Source organism: Manacus vitellinus, unplaced genomic scaffold, assembly GCF_001715985.3.
Source record: "Manacus vitellinus isolate BGI_N305 unplaced genomic scaffold, ASM171598v3 scaffold_2_pilon, whole genome shotgun sequence".
NCBI lineage: Eukaryota > Metazoa > Chordata > Aves > Passeriformes > Pipridae > Manacus > Manacus vitellinus.
Genome location: NW_021940208.1, coordinates 18122891 through 18136343, shown reverse-complemented (window position 1 = coordinate 18136343; position 13453 = coordinate 18122891). Strand labels below are relative to the sequence as shown.

The following is a 13453-nucleotide window of genomic DNA, read 5'->3' as shown; positions in this document are numbered from 1 at the left end:
TGAGTGATAGTCCTACCTGTCACTTATAACACCAGCATCAGCAAGTAGTTCAAAAATTCGCAGTAACTGCAGTCTTAGTAGATCTCGGCGTTCTCGACGTTTCTTGTTCTTGGAATTTAAAATAAAAACCACTTTTATATGCCTAGGTGTATACATTAAAAATTAGCAGCTTCAGAAATATCAGTACAGTGGTGAGATTTAGGAATTCCAGTTCAAGAATTTTCTTCATGAAGGAGTTCGTGTGCTTTTGGATATTTCACCAAAACACTCTGCTTAATGCACCAACAAAGAACTGAGTACAATCAATATTTTGTCTTTGGAAAGATTATTGAAAAAAATTGTTAACATCTACCTTAGTATTTACTGAAAATGTGGAAATGAAATAATGAAATACTGGATAAAAAATAACTAATATTCAAGGTTCATATGCCAAAACCCATGCTATCTTCAGGTAACAGGGATATTGATGCTAACTTAATGTCATCTAGTTTCAGTGCTGAAAGCACTGTAAAGTGCAGAACGTGTATCCACACCACAGGGAGATATTTTAGCCATTAGCCATGCTTGAAATGGAAATGCTGCAGTGACATGATCACCCATATTCAAGTTAGCTCCTAGCAGACACCACTCCAGTAGACTCTTGGGTATGTTGACTGCAGAGGTTGTACACACAGTTAATGTACTCCTCCCATAGGACAGGACTGCATGATTGTTAACTGGTTTATTGTATCTCTTTGTCTTCTAGAAAGCTGTCCTTTCTGTCTTCTGTCTTGCATGGAAAGATGTGAATGCAACAAGGCCTGTTCTTTGCTGAAAGGCTAAATTGACTTGTTTGCATCCTGCATCTCCAGTAAGCAAAAAAAACACGTGAAGGTCCAAAAGTTGCTATTGCACTCAAAGAAATTTGTAACCGGAACAAGAAAAACTCAGACAAAGCTCAGATTTTCCTCTTCAAAACATAAGAATGAGTCAGATCAGAGGCTTATCTCATGTAGGGCTCTGGCTCTGCCTATGGCCAGCAGTAGATGCATGGGAGAAGAAAATGATGCTTTCCCTGGTATTCTGACCCAGAACTTGCAGTCTGCAGCATCCTAGCCAATGGTTTCATTCAAATCATTATGCCATTTGATTTGTCCTACTCAGAGCCCTGTTTTTATCTAGTTACACCTTAAAGGTTCCAGGAAGCACATGTAGGGATAAAAGTAGTTTTACTGTAACAGTATTTACCCGACACAGCTGCCTCCTGCAATAGTGTCAGAGGTGATCTGGCGAGCTCCGTGCCAGCGCCCACAGAGCGGAACTTGTGCAATGTTCATTTTGGTTTACCCCTGCAGTTCTTGGCCATGCTGGTAATTCTCTTCCTAGTCATAGCATATGTCACTTCAAGGACATTATTTCTGGTGTGTTGGATACCTGCCTGTTGACATGGAGACAGGCCATGTTCTCTACAGTTACATGACCCATACACTCACTCCCGGGTTTACTGGTGACACTGTTTGCAGGAAGGTGGCCCATTTCTTCACATTAGGAACTACACAGGAATTAACATTGCAGCCTCTTGTTCTCATATTCCTCTGTTTTGTATCTCAACTCTGCTACGAAATGTGCTTTTAGCCCAGCTCTGTTACTGAAAGTGAATTTCTAATATAACTAAGTTTCATATCATAAGGTTTCATATTTGACAGGAAATTTTTCCTCAGAATGGAGTTCTACATTGTACATTTTTTATAGAATTTAAATTAACTAGGTTTTAATGGAACTATTTTAAATTATACAATTAATAAAATTCTTGTTGCACACAGAACTTGTTGTTTAGTACAAAAGAGTATATTTGTATTTCAAACAGATAGAATTACTATTTTTAAATGGATTTGTCAGTTTAAACAAACTAGTACATTTCATTTTTGCAACTAACCTCTGGCCTTCTTTCTAGGGCTTCTTTCATTAGTGGATGAAGTTCTTCTACTAATTCCCTAAATTAAAAAACATAAATATTTGTTAAAAAAATTTAGTGTACTTTCAAAAGATTCAGTATTTTATTCAATATATAAAAACAAATGTCTAAAGTGCAAATAAAAATCTGAATATGTTTAAATTACAACAAAAATAAAGCATTTCGATTAGAGACAAATAATTGATAATATGATAAAAGGGGAAATACCTGAAAACAAGGGAATTTGTTCTTCCAAATCCTAATACAAGTGATTCTGTTATTTCTATGCTTTCAAGTCTCATCAAAGGAACTAGTTGCTTCAGTAAGACTCCAACAGATGGAGTTCCAATAGCCTAAAATATATTTAGAAATTACTGAAATTTAATTGTCAGGATATCAATAATAAGTAAATACAATTTTTATTTTTTTTACAAACATACATTGTCCAAGAATCAATATGTATTTTAAAAATATGTTGAAATGATTTTACTATTATGGATATCAATACAGCAGTCTAACTGGATGTCTGCCTCTTTGTAATCATCTCAATAAGGCCTAACAAATTAATACATCTGGGAAATCTCTTTGCTTTAGTTCAGATTATTGTAATTTACTTAATTGTTGCTTCATTAAACTAGTCCAGTAATTGCATTTGAGGAGCTACTGCTCTTCTCAAGTTGCTACTACTTGAAACTGTGTTTCATGTATTATTCCTTCTGACAGGCATAAGTCCAACAGGAATACAATTTTCATTCCGAAATCTGCCTTATTGCTTCATGTTATAAATTTACAAATTGGGGTGCTCTACAAGGAAAGAAGGGGGATGACAAACTAAAGTTGACTTCAAACACATGTCCAGACCTTCTATATTTTGAATATATATCACCCAGAATGTGAAAAAAAGAGTAATATTTTGAAAATGCCATGGCTTTTGCCAAATATTTATTCATACATCATGTCATACAGATGTTTTAATTCTTAATTACATGTTAAGTAGTTTACATATATCAAAATAAAATATTCCCCTAACTAAAACACTTCCATTAGGATATGATTTTGCATGGAGATGCAGTTTAAAATTCTCCTAAATAAATAATTTGTTTGAAGCAGGATGCATCACCTTATTATCATAGTTCACTGTTCCATCAGGAGTGGTAGCCATGATCTCTGGTGTTGAAGCACGCAAGTGTCCTGGGCTCATAATACTGGGCTTTGCTACTCCAAAACAGAGAATAAGGTAGTTTCTCCACAAAGTAACATAGTTGTCTCCACTGCTTGCTGTGCTTGTTTTCTTTGCATTAACAGGAATACTAGAATTTAAAAATAAATTAAAAATACTAGAATAATTTCCTAGTCTTAATTGTACAGTATTTTAAAATATTTTAAAAGGGAATAAAACATGCTATGTATCTACCAGCTTCAAATAAACATGAGAAATCAATGGGAGAAACATGGGAGAAATCAGTGAAGGTAGAAAACTAGAGTTTTCCACCTGATAAGTTACAATTATGAAACTCAAAACTGTGTGGTACTAATCTCTGGGTGGCAACTTGCAGGACTTGTTGACTGATAGTGACACATGAGACTAAAAAACCTTGTATTAAAATCACACAGCCCATAAAAATGAAAGTTAAATGCAGACTGCCACTTACTTTGGATCCACAAGAGGCATTATCAGTTGTAGCCTTGTGAAAGCGTATGGCCAAGCATAGCTGAGAGCTGTAGGACAATGTTTTGGTAGATTCTCCTGCCTAAGAAAACTGAAGAGGCAGAGAACCCAAGGGTCTTTAACAGACTGTGCAAATATCCAGACATGGGAAGGACTTTTCACATCATAATGGCTATTTACTAGCACAGCATTCCACTCCACCAGCCACTGTAAATCCACACTGTGTGTTAACGGGATTGTTGTCTATGGAGAGAAAAGATAAATTACCACTCCTTGCCAAACTAGTCAGAAACCAGTCACATACGCAACACATTTGTTTTACTTCATTATTAATGTGCAGAATGAAAGCACAACATTCAAACCTTTGCTATAGAAGTTGCAACAACTGAGCTCAGGTGCTGCTATTTTAGATTAATTTCCTAATCCATGCATTACAGAGTCAGAATGTCTCTTGTTTGCTCAGTTTCTGTTTTTAGCTGCAGAGTGGCCCAACCTCACCACCAGTTTAATGTCCCCTTCTGTGCTGGTTTTGGCTTGGGTAGAGTTAACTTTCTTCACAGTGGTTAGTATGGGGCTATGTTTTGGATCTGTGCTGAACACAGAGTTGATAATACAGAGATGTTTTTGTTATTGTATTGCTTACACAGAGCCAAGGCCTTTTCTGCTTTCCCTACTGCCATGCTGTGAGGAAGCTGGGGGTGCATGGGAGGTTGGGAGGAGACACAGCCGAGACAGATGACCCCAACTGGAATGTCCAAAGGGATATTCCAGACCATATGACACCATGCTCGGTATATAAAGTGAGGGGAAGTAGAAGGAACGGGGGGACGTTTGGAGTGATGGTATTTGTCTTCTCATGTAACCATTATGCATGATGGGGCCTTGCTTCCCTGGGGATGTCTGAACACCTGCCTGACCATGGGAAGCAGTGAATTAATTCTTTGTTTTGCTTTGCTTGTGTGCATGGCTTCTGCTTTTCCTATTAAACTCTCTTTACCTCAACCCACCAGTTTTCTAGCTTTTACTCCTTCTGATTCTCTCCCTCATTCTGCTGTTGGGGGAGCAAGTAAGCGACTGCATGGAGCCTGGTTGCTGGCTGGGGTTAAACCACCAACAGTCCTTTTTCGCATCCACTGTGGGGCTCTAACCCATGACCCTGAAAAGGGCACTCACGTGGCAAGGACCATTTGTTGCTTTAAACCTAATCAGGCTGAAAAGAGCCCCAAACTGAGTGTTTCTGTTCTCTAGAAGAGAGATAGAGAGATAATCTCTAATAGAGCAGGCAAAAAAAGTTGTCTTACATTCCAGTTTTCTACTGATACTTTTTCATGCAAAATGCTTAATTTCTGCCACTTCTAGTGCATGTTAGACACATGAGGCCATGGAAGAAAGAAAGTAGAGATTCAGCCCAACTGGGAATTGCTTCGGAGCTTAGACTGAGGTTTGCAGGTAGAGAACACACAAGGAAGCTAAAGTTTATTCCCTTCTCATACAATAGCAGTGAGTGACTTCCAAGTGCCTCAAGGATTTGGTGGTGCTGGCAATAAGACTTTTTCAACAGGTCCAGAATCCAGGTAGTTTTGATTATAAATTTTGTTTATTGTTGTATGTAGTAACTTCTATATCCATAGTACCACTATTTTCATGGAATAGATTGTCTGGGACATTGTGGAGCCTTGGAGCTCTTGGGTAGATGGCTGGAGCCTTAAAGCTGCATGATTTCTCAGTTTTAGTTCTGGTATTTCATGTCTGATATTTGTTATGTAAACACTAGCAGTAACAATAGAGTAGTACTTACTGAATCTGAAACAGCCACATGAATAAAACTTTCAAGAATAGAAGAACTCAACTGATCCATGACATCAATCATAGGTCTGTCATCATCCTGCATAACACAGAGAACACAAGTTAACTGCTTCTTATTTTTCTGGTACATGAAACAGAACCATCTAAAAATTATGACATGAATCTAAAATAGCTAAAAATATTCACTGGCAATGATAGGTATATTTTTTCTTTTCCATATTAATCTCAGAACCATGTCCAGACTGTGGTTTGAAATGAAGTTAATTTGCAGCTATAGCTCACTGCTTAGCGAACAAAAGCACATATCAGAAAATCCCAAATGACTTTGGATAACTGCTATCAAAAGACTGAAAAATTAGCTTACTGTTTATTGAAGCATTCCTTTGCCATGAACGCACATATTTGTGTTCTTAGGCATTTAGATGGCTCACTGGGTTGTGACTGCCCGTACACAACATGACTGTCCATATTTCTATATCCATAAAAAAGACTTAGAGGTCTTTACTACAGAAGGAAAATGTATGTGAATAAAGTCAAATGTGTCTTGTGCTGTGTTTTTTACAAAATGGTATGCTATAGGAATGAGTTTAATTTCCAACATAAATTTATAATCCTGACAATACAAAAATGATCCATGCAGTAAAAAAGGTTTTACAGTGTATTTTACATTCACATCACACCAAGAGAAAACATTAAGTGGCTGTATGTGTTTCTGTTCAAATTCTTAAACAGGGCATATGTCATTAATGCTACATTGTTGAGTACACAGAAAGGTTTGCAGTGTTCAGGTAAATAGAAATAGTAAGATGAGATCAAATGCTTTATTAAGTGCATAGCTGCTACACTGCAGCAATCATGTTAAAAGCAACTATAATAGCAGTTTTGAATTTATCTTTGGAAAATTTTAATTCAAAGTTCCAGTTGAAAAAAATCATACCTCTGCTTGGCCAAGGGCCAGGAATAAAGAGCGGATTTCTCTGAGGATTAAAACAGCCAGTTTACGTGTAGCAACCTGGAAACTACACAGCAGAACCAGTGCAAATCCTTCGACTGCATGCAGTACATTAGAATAGGGGCTTCTTTCAGACTGTATCCTGTGGCTGGATCCATTTGGTATCAACTGTAGAACAGTGCAAGAGAAAAAATGCAGTGGTGGTGTTTGAAAACCAGGTCTCCAAGCAATATTCTATTTAACTAGGACATATAAAGAAACAAAATGCACAGGTCACGTAAATACTGGACTAGAAAATTGACAGTACACCCTCAAACAACCAAGTTTTGTTGCTTTACGTTACCTTGTTCCACAAAAGCAATGTATGAGTCAAGTCCGTTGACTAAACACTTCCCTCTAATTTTCAATTAATCTACACACTTTTTCCATCCTCCACTAGAAAGTGAATTAATAAGTCAGACTGTGAACACTTCATACTTTTTCTACTCCAGATAGCAGGTCCTCAGGTCCTTGTTTGATACTGTAGCAGCCAACACCTTAGGTGGGTGGCTTCTAGAACCTAACCCCATCAGTGAAGTGTAACCATATTTAATGAAAAGTATGTGAGGATTTATCTTTTCTACATTTTTTTTGGTACTGCTATTATTACCTATTAATTAATGGTCCTCTGTGACATAAAGCAGACCTCATGCTTGCCCAAAGGAATGCATTTACAATATGATTAGTTTAGCAGATAAGACGACTAAAAATCATTTCTCATAAAGAAAATATCTGTGGGACAGTGCAGATGGGAGGAGCAGGAGAAAAGCTGTTCAGTTCCCAGAAATATTTGTAACAAATGGAGACAGCAGGCTATTGTAACAATCAGGTTCTTTGATGTTTCTGAATCAACCAAATGAAATGGTTATGGAAAAAGAAGATCTATTTCCCTCTTCACAGCATTCCCACTAGCATTATCAATCTGTTTCAGTCCTGGGAAAATGTCCTTCTGCTGTAACTACATACACATATTTCACTTTATGTGCTTTTGTTGATGTGCATATTTTAGTTTGACATGCATTCTCTTATGTTGCTCAACAACAACATCTGCTGTATTACACGAGGATGTAGCTGTCCTCAAAAGACATGTGAACTAATTATCTAAAAAATTTTTACACAGTTAATTCTTCTCAGGTGAGTAAATACAAAACACACAAACCACATCAATATAAAGGAATATAATTTCTGCCTTCAATTAATATAAATGTTAGGATACAGATGTCTTGATTTCATACCTCTCCAGACCTGGTTTTTGCCTGTTCAGAAGCTTTTCCTGGAGTGTGTATTACAAGCTTCCATTGTGTAAGCAATTGTAGCAGCAACTTCAGTGAAGTATCAAGAAGGGTATGATGCATATCATTCACTTCACGTAGCAGAAAATTGGTAAAACCAAAGAGTACATCCTCCCGCCAGTCAACAAAGTCAACAAGTAGACCCTGAAGAGAATTCTGTGCAATGTGTCGAAGTTCATCATCCATATGGATAGACAGTCTGTAAGTAAAAGTAAATGTCAGATAACAACAAATCTAAGAAGTGTTTATCATGGCACAAAGCATATGTTTCTCAGTAGCATAACACTGATAGAAGATTCCCACTGACAATGTAAATTCCAATGATGCTATCATAGTTTCATTATTACTGACCAAAATTAACAGCCTTGACTTGTTTTTATATTGTAATTCATGCTATAACAGTGCCTGAAGATATTCAAGGATCCAAAAGAAGTGTGTTCCACTCCTAAAATATAGTATCTCTAAAGTACATGCTTTGGTGACTTTGCTGTCTCCTCAAACCAAGTAAATTTTTTATTTACTCACTTATAAAATAACTTCTATTTAGTTATGATAGCAAAAGGCTTACAAATTAGTATATTATTTCATAATGTATGTATTTATTTGTTAAATTTAAATATAAAAATAAAAGAATCGCAACACCTCAGCTGCCTAACAGTTAAAATGAATCTTTAGCCCAGAGGCAAATCTTTACTGAAAGTAAATCTTCAAGAGAATTAAAAAGAAGCATTTGAATTTTAAAAACTGCTTTATATTGTAAATAAATTAGGATAGGTAAAAGGGAAAAACAGCCTCAGGACTTTCTATACTTTTAGAAACACACTGGACACCCCTAAAGTTCTTCCGAAAGATGGTGACATTTCTGGTCCCATTTTAAAATTTTATTTCCTTCTATATTTTCATCATGTTGAAGTTCTTTCCAACACGAATTCTTTATACTTTCTTCTGATACAGAAATCATAAAATCACTTCTGTGTTGGTAGTTGGCAGAATAAAGTAAATTCAGATTAGCATGTTCTGCATTTTTTGGTTCATTGCCTTTATGATGTATTTTGTTTTAATTACCCATGAGACTGTAATTTTCTGCAGTGTGTTAGAACTCATTTTTAAAGTATTTTATCTACATTTAATCTACATAGTTGAAAATGAGGACTCATTATAACAAAATGGACAGAAAGCTAGGAGAAAAAACAAAACAGCAAATGGAGTGGAACCGAATTCCATTCAGTTGGAAGAGTATGATGAGATGTGGTTCGTAGAAAATTTGATTCATTATAGCTGCCTAATTTGGAGGCAGGGGACATTTCATTGAAGTGAAATGAAAACAACTGCCATGAAACTTCACCCCTGGAGAATATGACTCCAAAAATAACTGTTATGCTTTAATAACCATGTGACTTTCTATATAAATTTAGAAACAAAGTATTTTGTTGTGCTAAGGAAGGATCATTTTTGTCTCCTCTTCAGAATGCCAAAACCAGACAATCAAGCAAAACTTTTGAGACTACCATTAAGTTGTCCTTGAAATGACTTCCACAATGACACAAAGTTATAACAGAAAAGAGGATACAAAAGATATACATCTCCTAAGCCCAAATTACAGCATTAACTAATGAGATGAAATTCAAAGTGAGCATAAGAATGCATCTATGTATTACCACTATATGACAGGCAGACGAGGAAGCAAGTACAAGTTTGTTTGTTTGCACTTGAGTCAGTTAAATTTAAGACCTACTTGAGAGTTTGTAATGAATGGTTGCAGTGGGCAGTGAAAGGGCAAAAGATACAGTATATACTTGACATCTGCTCTATGGTTTATAATTTGAATACAGCTGTCCTGGAAGAAAGTCTAGCTTCTCCTTCTGGAAACTGCCAAAAGACACATCTGTTGTAAGGATGAAAAACTTAAACCAAACTGCGAACAGAAGAACGGATTAACCCGAAGATGTTACTTTATCTTTAGTGAAAAGAAAATATTTAACAGCTTTTAAATCCCAACAACACAGTCCCACTAGCAGAACAGCTTCTAAGGGTCTTTCGAAAAACAGAGAGGAACTGAAACCTCACCTCTTCAAAGTTTTTTATCCCTGCATTGAATTTAGTCTCTGACCCAGAAAAGACACAATATTGTAATGTAGTGTTCTCTAGAACACAAAGACTTACTTCCTGGGCCTACTTTTTCATAACTGGGAGAAGCAGTCAGTCTGGACTCAAACATGTGGCAGTATATAAAATCTAGAAACAGCTCTGGTGCTGGAGCATTCTGGTGACTTACATTAAGACTAGGCCAAGTATTAATTCCTTAAACACTTTATTACTTTCTTCTCTGAAGGTATGTTTTTATAGATAGTTTTCAGTTCATGGAGTACCAGGCTAAACAGATCTCATTTTTTTCAACTCGCTGATCTTTTTTTCCCCTTATTCTCTGGTCAGTCTCTTCTTCAACTACAGTGCCCCAGCTTGGACATTGTTCTCCAAATCAGGCATCCTTGATAGGCATTAGATCAGAAGAACTTTTACAAATGTCTTATAGACTTATTCCTATTTATATATGTGAATGAGGTTTGTCCTTTCATAAGAACGTCGCTTCTTTGTACCTGTTCAGTTTTTGATCCTGCTCAGCAATACTGAGACCTTACTCAATTATGTGAACACCACTCCTGAATCATCAACTATTTTTAATTGCTTTCCAACCTATTATGTACCTACTTATTTAACCAAAATTGTGTTTCCCTTGCTTATACATAACAATCTGATTTAAAACAGTATCAATGTCTCAAAGATGTTGTAGCATGTACATGTACATGTACATGTACATGTACATGTAGAAGAGAAGACTCCCAAAGGTCCTCTTCTTAGGGAAAGGCTGAGCACATAATTGCTTCTGAAGTTGCTCTAGAGATGCTTTCCTCAGCTTCTCTTGATGTCTCACTTCTCACAGTCAGAAGCAGATAACTCAGCAAACTTACTGCTTGCATTGTCCCAGCATGACAACTACCCAAGAAATGCTTAGAATCATGACTGATCTTTTCTGCATGAAGTCTGATGAGAGAATAAAGACCAATGTTATATTGACAGTTGTGAGACTTAAGGGGGGAGCACTAATTTATAACAAAATCCACATTAGTCTCCAAACCTTCTTAAGAGAAGTAAGAGGTCTGACCTGGACAATTCTCTGAGATTGAAGAGCTGTGACCTGAATAGTTATGTGCTTTCTACCAGTTCAGTTAAAGCCATTAATAAGGATAGAACGCTAGTTAAAATATCGGATTAAAGGAAAACATGTCCTTCTAAATTTCCCTTAAGCAGAATTGATGCAACTGTGTAATATGGTATATAATATAATTTGATAATGTGATGATTTAAAACATCCAACTGATTTACACCAAACAATGTAAACACAAGGAAATCAAGTTGCACTGCAGCACAGCTACCATTGGCTGATGATTTGGCTTGTTTGGCCATTTGTGCTCTCTACTACTAGCAGAATTAATTGTTTCACTGCTTTAGTACATCCCTGGGAGTTGATTGTTCAAGGAGCAGAAAAAACTCCTTTTGCATGTAACCCTCTGGCTCCCGCGTCTGCCATTCCTCACAGATGTTAGAAAAGCAAGAACAGGGTGGCAAAGATTGCTTTGCCACAGTTATCTGAGAGCAAAGTACTGCAAAGGTCTAATGGTTCAATTTAATATCACAATCCACTTACATAAATAACACAAGTTGGAACCTTGGATACTTGAACTGAAGTATGAGAGTCTTGGATACTTGAACTGAAATTTAACAGACTGACAGTACCTGTTATCATAATTATTTGCCATAAGTCACTCATTTGATGTCCTGAAATCTAACTGGTTTAGCAATTGTGTTGTAGGTTACCTTATTCCGTGAAGTCCATCTACACAAATTAAATGAAAGGAGATCATATTTAAACTTATCTTTTTCTTTATGTATAATAATAATAATAATAATAATAATAATAATAATTTAAAAACTTTTTTTGCAAGATACTACATCTGGTATCTGTTTTACCAAAGATGGGGGGATGATAAAACTAAACAGGTATCTCCATGTTTTTCCACTAAAAAGAAAAGATCTTCTCTCTTCATAATCAGAATGCTGTGATGGTTAGAAAAAGGTAATAAATTGTGACTACAATGAAGAACAATGAATATCATGTAACCTATGTACTGACGGAAAAGAGTTTTGGATGACATACTGACTCTTTTATAAAAATAGAAGTCTATAATATAAACACAAAAATTGTAAAAACACGCTAGGACTCCTATGTCTTATTCATTAAGAGCTATTTACTTTTTATAAACATATGGTTTTGTCTAAGAAACAGTTTATAAATTCTGTGGCTTGGTTTTTCATATCGTTCCCCTTAATGCTTGAACAGCTTACCTTGCCAGCAAGTCGATCAACTCGAGTTTTGACATTCCATCAGGAAGCAATCGTGGAATAGCAGCAACACATGTTCTGAACAGATCGATTTTTGGTTTTCTTTCACCACTGAAAAATTAAAACGGAATTTTAACTAATCTTAAGAAAGAACTATGTTAAATGAACCACCTCCAGTTTATCAGAAAAGGACTGGGCATAATGAAATTCCAGAGGCCTACTAAGAACATCTGGATGGAAAGCTAGACACTATAATGAAACAAGAAGGAAACAAGAATACATTTCTCTTTTGAATGAATGGTTTTGATTTTGACATTTTTCATGCATTGTATCTATACAGTACTTGAAAAATCAATTATTAATGATTCATTTGTTTCTTTTTGAGAGGAACTGGAAGATATATAAAGAATGGCAGTATAACGTAGGAAGATTCCTCCATCAAGATCAGCATTTATACGATGAAAGCTTTGGATGAGGCAATGAGGAAAGAGTTGGGGTGTTCTCCATCATAGGGCAGCTGTATTACACTGGTTGTATAAATCAAATACCAGATATGTAACAAGTTCAAATAACATGACTGAAGATCCAGGCAGTTGCCCCCAATAGGGCACAGACCTATGGAAAACCATCACAATACATTATTACACTGAAAAAGGTACATAATTCAGAGGTAGGTATGGCCAGAGATTTTCTGTTGATCACTGCCAGAGACAGCAGCCCTTTGGCAACTCTTATCAGCTAAAACATGTTTTAGCTGCCCCAAGACTGTTCTAGTCTGTGGAATGGCTCAACTGCTTCCTAACAGCCTGGGAAAGTCATTGAGCCTAAAGTTCAGCATGAACCAAACACTAGGTTGGAAGTCTACAAGTCTGCTAAAAGTAGCTCAAGTTTCAGCTGTTGATTATTTTCAAAACAGATGCAGTTGTTTTCTTACTAGTTTCCTACACTTTTTGGTAAGTATGCAGATCAAATATGTCCTTCAGATAGACTCCAAAATATGGATTTTTTTATTTGCTCATTTTTATCTCAATGATTCATTATTTGATCATGGAACATAGAGGAAATTACCAAAGTGTAACAGCATTTCAAATTGTGCAGTCTTTCCCACAATATTATTACCTATTAGTCTGTAATATGCTTTGGAGGGATCAAAACCAGCAAGGTCCTATTTAGGGACCATACTATTAACAGGCAGAGAAAGACTGTCCCTCTTTTAATATGCTTCTGAGAAAACTAGAAAAGGATGAGGGTGAAAAGAGAGACACCAGGCATTGTAAGCTCCATAACACCACACTGAAATAGTGACAAAACAAAACATGAACTTCGTTTTCCTGTACACCAGTCCGTTGCCCTGATTACTA

The 13453-nt window shown here is 36.2% G+C and overlaps 1 protein-coding gene across 6 annotated transcripts in view; it reads right to left on the bottom strand.

Annotated features, from left to right (window-relative positions):
- The window catches only part of FRY (FRY microtubule binding protein), a 205115-nt gene that overhangs the window by 74086 nt on the left and 117576 nt on the right, over positions 1–13453 (bottom strand). For all 6 annotated transcript variants that reach the window (XM_018071108.2, XM_018071105.1, XM_018071106.1 and 3 more), the window contains 9 exons: positions 12096–12203; positions 7635–7890; positions 6346–6528; positions 5401–5487; positions 3586–3845; positions 3054–3243; positions 2162–2286; positions 1916–1973; positions 17–108 (listed from right to left, as the gene is read on the bottom strand). In XM_018071108.2, coding sequence (XP_017926597.1) covers positions 17–108; positions 1916–1973; positions 2162–2286; positions 3054–3243; positions 3586–3845; positions 5401–5487; positions 6346–6528; positions 7635–7890; positions 12096–12203 — 1359 coding nt within the window. The remainder of the gene's footprint in view (positions 1–16; positions 109–1915; positions 1974–2161; positions 2287–3053; positions 3244–3585; positions 3846–5400; positions 5488–6345; positions 6529–7634; positions 7891–12095; positions 12204–13453) is intronic.